We start from the raw sequence: 8,835 nt of genomic DNA, 5'->3' as shown, positions 1-8,835 counted from the left end.
TTTTAATCACATCGTTGTATAAAAAAAAAAAAAAAAAAAATTGCTGACTGTCATTTTGTATTAATTCAGAAATTTTATTTGAGGAAAAAAAGAACAGAAACACTGCAGTAGACACCACAGGAAACTATATACTGAAACTCAAATAATGAAAGACAAATATACAAAAGAGATGCACCAACCAATCTTCCAGAGAGTGGAATTGGACAATTTTCCTTTGATTGGCTATGACCAGTGATTAGCAAGTTAAATGCTGAAAAAAATATTTGTTTTTCCCCTCTTCATTAAATAAATAAATACAATGAGGTCTGATCAGTTTTGGTCGATGACCCTCGAATCAGCATTTGCTTGGAGAAATTAGATAAAGTTTATGCATTGATTCATAAATTGTGGTAAGCTAGTAAAGCTTTCATTTCCTGTTTGATTTATAATTACTACCTCTATCAAAAAACGTGCAGCACATTTTTTCTTCTATATGTAATAATTATTACATATAGAAAAAAAAATAACCTGTCAAAATTAAAACAGGCAATTCACAGACACACAATAATAAGTACCAGCCAGGAAAAGCTCGATTAGTCCATATCCAATAAACATTCTCCCACTTTTTCCTCATAAACAAATATGTACACTTGTTAATTAAGAATATGATACAAACTTCTACACATGTTCATCCACAATGTGCGGCTAAATAAGATTGCCTGCACATTTTATTAAAAGATAGTTGCAACTTCAGATTCTGTAGCCACCGTTACAATGTTGGGAGTCTCCTGGTGGACCGTGGCGTGTCCTGCATCAGTTTCATGCGGCTGCTGGGGGAAGTAGGAAGGAAGAGTCCCGGATCTGGAAAAAGTCTGCATGTTGCTTCTTGGTTTTGGCTGGTTTGTGTTGTATCCACAGTCCTTCCTAATGCTGTGAGGATTGTTGAAAACAGGCATGGGGGAGAAGCCTATTGTGTAGGCATTTTCTCTGGAGTTCCTGTAGCTCCTCTGTGGTATCACACAGTAGGCACTTTGGCAGTCTCTAGATAAGCTGCTACTAGTACCTGAAACAAAGTCAGACAAACAAAACTGCAGATTAGATACAGTAAATGTAGATGTTATGTAACCACCTTTAATGTTAACCTGTCAACTTTTTTTTTTCAATGCAGTCTTGCAAAGTCTGGGAAATATGCAGAGGTACTTTTGTTACTATCCAGGTCTGAATGAGTACAAAGAAAACTGAGTGTGGCCAGAATGTTAACAATTATTGCCATTATTAATTATTTACATTTTCAAAAAGTTATAAACCTTTGGTTAAAAAAATAAGGCTATTTAATTGATTTATATTTAAATGATACACCTTACTTTGATTTTTCCACATCAAAAAAGTATACTTCAATATTTTGCTTTTAAGTATAAGGCGCTTCAATTATGCAGGTTCAAACACCTCAGAGTTTTTGCTTGAAACCTCAAACACATGAAGGTTACGATCACAAACCTTAATGTATTTTACTGTGGTTTTATGTGATAAATTAATGCAAACTATTGTGTAACTGGGAAGTGGAAGATAATGATACACTGTCTTCATTTTTCAAGTTTGTAAAAAAGATTAGCAAATAAATATCTGAAACAGCTTAGGAATTCAGTCTCTGGAGCAATAACTTCATGGTGCAGTCGTAGGTTCAGGCTATAGTGCAGTGGTAATTTTCCTCCACATACAGTGTTTTGCATATCAGCTAAAAAACATAAAAGCTGTACTTCATGTGGTTGCTGCATGGGGGCACAGTTGTTAGTACTGTTGCCTTGCAGCAAGAAGGTCCTGGGTTCTTTCTGCATGGAGTTTGCATGTTCTCCCTGTGCATAAGTGGGTTTTTGCTGGGTACTCTTGTCACAGTGAAAAAACATGACTATCAGGTTAAATGGCCTCACAAAATGTTCTGTAGTTGTAAATATGTACATAGTTGATTGTCCTGCATTTCTCTATGTTGCCCTGCGATGGACAGGTAACCTGTACTAAGCGTACCCTGACTTTATCCCATGAATCGCTAGAGTGAGTCACCGGCCACCCACTGCAAGGACATAGCCTTTGGATGGATGAATGATATTAGATTAAAGACTAAACAAATATCCACACTACTCTTTGAAGATTTGCAAATCAAAATCTTAGTGTGTGTCATTTGTCTCACACTAATACACACAACTCTGTCTTGGTTTCACACAAAATCCCAATAAAAATCTTGAATATTGTTGCAAATTCTAATAGAAATGCGATGCGTATGAACATTTTCCCAAAGCCTGCAAATGGCTGTTAAAGCCATTTTAAATCAAATCTATAAGCAGAAACTGTGGTTCTTAAACTTAACATGCAAAAGACAAATAGTAGAGAAGTCTAATATGTGATGCCATTATGTAAACCACGCATGTAATACAAAAAGTAATTATGTATCATCATTTTAGTTGTTATTACATAAACTAAAAAAATGTACACTTCAGAGAAACTTTTGAAACATTTTTTAAATTAGATGTATACAAATTTTGTAATGTGAAATGATAATGAATAATTAGGCACCCTGGAATATTTATTTAAAACTTACTTTTCAGTCTGGGTTGGAAGGTGCTGAAGTTCTTCTTGCCGCCATCTCCACTGACATCTGAGTCGCTGTCATTGAAGTCACTGTCCCCTTTGCCGCTGTCCTTCACGCTCAGCTGGTCATTGTTGCTGAGGCCGCTGCAGTCAACAAAATACAGTATGAGCCACAACCACACCACATTAGCTTGGTTATTGATGTGCTTTCATATGCAAAAACTAGATCTTTGCTGTCCATCTAACCTCAATCTGCACACATTGCCACAATCAATAAACTGCATGCATGGGTGAAAAGTAAAGCATGCTTTCTTTTCATTCAAGTTTCACTGCTATGCAGTACACGCGAAAGGAAATTTCTCATTTTTTCAGTTAACTTACCTCACTTGCAAGCAGTATCTGTCACCTTGCCACACAGACGTTGGCTGAAAATGCTTGGAGGGCAGGAAGATCTAAGAGAGCAAACAGAGTGACAGTAGAGCGCTTAGTTTCCATTTCTGGCACATAGATCAAGGCAACATCACGAAGCTAAAAAGATGAAAAATGCTGAAAAAAAAAAAAAACACACTGAATGACTCACCTTCGATTCTGAGTCTCTGCTCCTCTCCTCATAGAGGCAGGAATCATCCAGAGACAAAGACGTCCTCTCATGGAAGAACCCCTGCTGGCCCGTGTAAATGTTTGGTTCTGCAGAGCTGAGCATGGCATGGGCCCTGCCGTCAAACAGGCCCTGGCACACCTCTCTCTTTCTGCCACGGCTTCTTCTTCCCCCACGGCTCAGTTTGCACGTGAGGGCGACGGCCACAATTGCAATTAGCAGGAAGGCACAACCCCCACTGAGCACGATGATGATGATTAGTGAGCCATCGAACGAGGAGCCTTCTTCCTCACTTGACTGTAGGACAATGACAACCTGGTCTTCAGGGGGTTCTGTATCTGAAACCACAAACCTAATAGTGGCACTGCTAGACAGAGGGGCCCTTCCGTTGTCACTGACTGTGATTTTAATTTCCAACACGTCCCCTATTTCGGCTGTGAGCCACTGCTTCAAAGCGATCTCTCCAGTGTTTTTGTTCATGGTAAACAGCTTTGGATCGCCTTCCAGAATTTGGTGGGAGAGCTCGCCATTCACCCCCTCATCCGCATCTTCTGCTACTACCTGAAGGGCAAGGTAGCCTGCGGGGGCAGTGTAGGGAAGAGGGATGTCAGCAGAGTTATTCAGCAGGACAGGGAAGGTGAAATATGGATAGTTGTCATTCTGATCCACGACTCTGACCCGGATCATTGAGGTACTGGACAGAGAGGGGGAGCCTCTGTCCTCTGCTTGGATGACCACCTCAATCTGTTGGAGCATCTCATAATCAAAAGACCTCAAAGTGTACAAGGACCCCGAGATTGAGTCTACAGAAACATAGGTGGACACTGGAGATCCCCCCGGTATTTCTGAATCTAGGAGCTTGTAGGAAACTTTTGCGTTCTTTCCCATGTCAGGATCTCGAGCAACAACGGTGGTAATGTATGAGCCAGGAATGTTGTTCTCCAGAACGGACACTTCATACACAGACTTACTGAAAAGAGGGGGGTTGTCATTCTCATCTGTTACACTGATTGTGTACTGCTTGGCCGTCTTAAACGGGGGACTCCCCAGGTCCTCTGCCACTACAGTCAAGTTGTATTCTTGGATCTTCTCTCTGTCCAGAGTAGCGGTGGTAACGATCATGAACGTCTCCCCGTAAGCCTGCTGCAGGGCGAAATGCTCGTGCCCGAGCAGGCTGACGCGCACGTACCCGTTGGAGCCCGAGTCTCTGTCCGAGGTGCTGATCAGCGCCACGAAGCTCTCCGCTGCCGCAGCCTCGGTGATGTAGGCCACCGAGTCGCTGCTGGAGGTCATTGGCTTGATGCTGATCTCCGGAGCGTTGTCGTTCACGTCCACTACCTCGATCACGACCGTGCAGGTGGACGGGACGGAGCTCTCGCCCTGATCCGAGGCTCTGATTCTCAGCTCGTATGAGTTCCTTTTCTCGAAATCAACCAGCGCCTTCAGGGTCACATCCCCGGAGTAAGGGTCGATGTGGAAAGTTTGGGCCGCTTCGGATGACAGCTCATCCGGGAACGCATACACTACTTGCCCGTTGATGCCCTGGTCCGGATCGAAGGCGTGCACTTTCAGTACTCGGTGACCAACCGGGGAGTCTTCCTCCAACTCAACTTTCAGGGAGCTGTGCGCAAAAGCCGGGCTGTTGTCATTAAAGTCCAACACTTTGATGTTCACAGTCATAGATCCCGACTTTGGAGGTGCTCCTCCGTCAGACGCAGTCACCTGTATAGTGTAAGAGTCCTCCACCTCCCTATCCAGCTCACTCACCAGAACCAGCTCGGCAAACTTCACTCCGTCCTCCAATTCGCGCACTTCCACCGCAAAGTGGCTGCAGGAGGAGATGATGTAGCTCTGGATGTAGTTATCACCCACATCCTCGTCGAGAGCGATCTGGAGCGGGAACCTGGAGTCCAGGGGCACGTTTTCAACTATCTCCAGTTTCGTTTCGTTGAGTGGGAAGTACGGAGAGTGGTCGTTGATGTCCTTCACCTCGATCTCCACGTGGATGAGCTGAAACTTCTCCCTGGAGTGGGCCACGATGTTGAAGGCGATGAAGCAGCGAGGGGACCTGGGGCAGAGCTGCTCCCGATCGATCACATCCGCGACGGTCAGGAGTCCGTCACTTTCCCGCATGTGAATGACTGAGGTGTTGCTCTCCTGCATGAAGCGGAAAGATGTGTCCGGGTCATCAGACGGATCAATCTTTAAATCTTGGGATAAATTCCCTATTTCCGTCCCGGGTGCGTCCTCTTCATAAGTAAAGTACCTTGTAGTTGTGCAGTGCACAGTGCGTAGAAACACAGAAAAAAGAGTCAAGACAAGCGCCACAGATGCAGCTTTGCAAAACGCCATGCTGAGTGCCCCCCACCCCAAAAAAGTATTCAGATGATGCAAGTCGGGAACTACTTCTCCTGTCTGAGTCCAACTCCGAGTTAGCAGACCGACTTTAAGCCCCACTGTATGCAAATTGCCCGCCCCGTCGACCAATGGCCTTCCAGTGGGGCACCAAATGGAAAGATTTGGCGCTGCACCAATTTGTAGCTTATTGTTTTGGGTGCAAATGGCTCATTAGATAAACTGATTGTAGAGATTGTAGAGCTTTTAATCGGGCAGACTCCAGCTTCCTTAAATTAATCTGCACGTGGCAATTAATTAATTAACTAACTAAATTACTTGGAAGGGATAGGATAATAAGAACACACTCCTCCGGAGGAGGGTGCAGGTCTACCTGTTAAAAGCTTTGAAAGGATTTGCTGGGTGAGTTTCACCCAGCGAGAGAAGGAAGCAGACACATGGCAGCGTTATTAGAAGTGCTCCAAAAGTTAAGGAGGGCACACGGCTGTGGAAAGCATCAGGAGAATGATTGGTGCCATGCGCAGAAGTTTAAAAGTCCTGAAGGCAAAAAAAAAGGAGAAGAAGAAAGAAAAAAATGAGATATTCAAAGAAAGTCATGCTATGCATGTAGAAATATAACCAATGGAATGCAGATAGAATGTTAAAATTCAACTAAAGGTAAGGTTATGATTGGGAAGAATACATCTCAACCATTTTTTCTTTGAGTACTGCATTCCTGAAATATTAGTTTTTTTATTATTATTATTATTATTATTATTTGTATTCATAAGCAGCACTGTTAGGTAATTTTTCAGCACTTTTATGCCTCTTGAGTGGGTGAAAAAAATGCCAACTTATATGTTTGGGCTTGTAAAATATTAATGTTAAGTGCAAAACTGTCAGACAACAGCAGTGAGATAGGGACAATAAATATAAAACAGACAATTTTATGAAATCTAAGTGTAATGCGACATAAAATTTAAATATGTCACCAGTGGCAATTCAAGCATATATCATATACCCCAGGCAGGTTGTTTCTACTGCCTCTCCGTGCACAAGCAAAGGAATAGAAACTCCACCAGCAAGAATAACGTCAGAAAGATAGACAGAAAGAGATACAGAGAGAGAGAGAGAGAGAGAGAGAGTCAATTCAGTTATTTAATAATTGGGATTTTGGACTATTTAAATGCAGTCCAGACTCCTTAGCAGACACCAAAATAAATCTTTGATTGGACAAAAAGCCATGACATCCAAATTAGACACCAACTTCAGAGTCATTAGAAAGCTGTTAGTGTGCAGTAGTATTTTCAGTGGTATTCACTACAAAATGTTTGTTGCAGAAGCAAAATTCTACACTCAAAGTGATGAAATGTTTTTGTTCCCCCGAGTAAAATTTTGTTAAATACCAGTGCCTCAAATATGAAGGAGAATCCTGTTGTCACTGTTTTTAAGTTTGAAACTTAAAAATGAGCAAACTTACAAAGAATCTTAAAAATAGTAAACAAGAAAATGATAGATATAAACTGAATGTTGTAAACTCTAAGTAATCTACGTTAGCAATCTACATTTTTGTAATATGGCACAGAATATTGTTGTAGAGGTAGATATAGATATGACAATATTCCTATGTTAGAGGCTCACTAACAAAAATATATGCTATAGAAAATGTAAGTTGATACAGACAGGAATTGTATTTGAATTTAATTGGCCCTCTTTATTTGACACTATAACAATATATCAGGTGTTTACCCTAAGAATTGTTTTTATTATACACCAACAACAGGCTTAGAAAAAAAAGCTAAGACAAGAGTATCAGGGGATTTTATGATCTGTGGCACATAATATTGTTAAGAGATTTAGAGAATCCTCTCCACAGAGCGAACAAGGCTGAAAACCAATACAGAACGGCAGAGATCCTCAAGCCCTCGGGCTGAACAACATCAAAAACAGGCACATTTCTGCACAGAAACACTTCTGGTTGTCAAAAAAATATCATGTATAATATCCTAAAATACATCTCCCTTTTTTTTTTAAAGAACTGAATCATTTAAAAAAAATGTTCCAGGGTGAAGTGGGTAAAAAATGTAGATACTGGAGAAATAAACATTTTTGGATGTAGCGGAAATAATCTCTTGAGCCCTCAATCGAACAGGGAATGGCTGGTTTGTTATCGACATGAAGCACAAAAACCAACACATGAAATACTAATATTAGGCGGCATTATCTTTATTGTCTCATTCTTCTTTCAGTGAGTGAAGTTTGACAAGCTAGCATATAAACATTATTTCAGAGAATCATGCTCGAGAGACAGGAAGCAGGCTTATATAAAAAGCTTCAATTCAAAGGCATTAAGAAAGAGCACATTTTGAGTAAAATTACACTATGGAATGAAACAGATGTTAAAATATGGGAAGAGGACTTATAGAATCACACCATCTAAAGCAAAGACATTCCACTGACTGTAAAAAGCAGTGAAAGAGTCCATAAGAGCAGTTCTTACAAGGCCCTTAAAAAGTATGAATAGAGTGAAGTGAGTTAAGAGTCTGAAGGCTGATGGTATTTCGAAACCCATTTCTATAATGTGGTGCTGAAAATGAAAAAAAAAGAAGAGCAGTTTCACCAATTAATGTTCCTTGAAAAGTTAACCATATCATCCAAAATGTGTCAGTAATTCCCAACGTTCAAAGTTTTTGACTTGAATGGACGGTCTACGTATTTCAGAAAGATCCTTCAAGAACATATTCAGTATAAAGGAGCAGAGATGTGTGGTAAAGCAGTATGCACACAATGCTATGAAATTTAGATATGCTACAAAAAGCGCCCACATACAACTACAGAAGGTGCTGTGACAGAGCTCAGTTGTGAGTCTGCCTCTTTACCAAGTCTTGCTGCTAGAAGTAGATCTATTTTATGTACAGAGGAGGCAACAAATTTGATGGCACCCGTGGGGAAGATGTGTGAAAAGCTTTTAAGTAAATTAATCTGTAATTGCAGTAGCATAAACTCCCCCTAAAATATGTTATTACCCTTTCTGTTAATAAACCATACAGCTCATTGTGCCAAGACAACAACACTTTTTCTATAGCCTCTCATGAGGTTGGGGCAAACAGAAAGAGAGAGAGGGAGAGAAAGAAAGGGAGAGATAGAAAGAGAGAGAGAGAGAGAGAGAGATGTGGTTTTCAATGAGACTTTGATCTGGGGACTAAGATGGCCATGGGAAAAATAATGTGGTTAGTTAACTTTTTCTATATTTCTATAGCGATGTGTTTTGTACGCATTATCCTGTTGAAAGACTCAATGATGACTAACTTTGGATTTTCTGCTCCACCATATACTTATGT

At 40.9% G+C, this 8,835-nt stretch overlaps 1 protein-coding gene across 1 annotated transcript; it reads right to left on the bottom strand.

The window, feature by feature from the left end:
* Positions 1–520: 520 nt before the first annotated feature.
* LOC106954905 (protocadherin 8) lies at positions 521–6,065 on the bottom strand. Its single transcript, XM_015044717.1, has 4 exons — positions 3,143–6,065; positions 2,944–3,014; positions 2,573–2,706; positions 521–1,042 (listed from the first exon to the last, which is right to left on the bottom strand). Exons 1-4 carry the CDS (start codon positions 5,510–5,512, stop codon positions 711–713), a joined length of 2,907 nt encoding a protein of 968 aa, XP_014900203.1. The 5' UTR covers positions 5,513–6,065; the 3' UTR covers positions 521–710.
* Between the last annotated feature and the right edge of the window lie 2,770 nt (positions 6,066–8,835).

Source organism: Poecilia latipinna, unplaced genomic scaffold, assembly GCF_001443285.1.
Source record: "Poecilia latipinna isolate Pla-1442-1.1 unplaced genomic scaffold, P_latipinna-1.0 Scaffold37, whole genome shotgun sequence".
Taxonomy (NCBI): domain Eukaryota; kingdom Metazoa; phylum Chordata; class Actinopteri; order Cyprinodontiformes; family Poeciliidae; genus Poecilia; species Poecilia latipinna.
The sequence above is the reverse complement of the archived record's forward strand: the minus strand, read 5'-3'. Positions and strand labels throughout refer to the sequence as shown.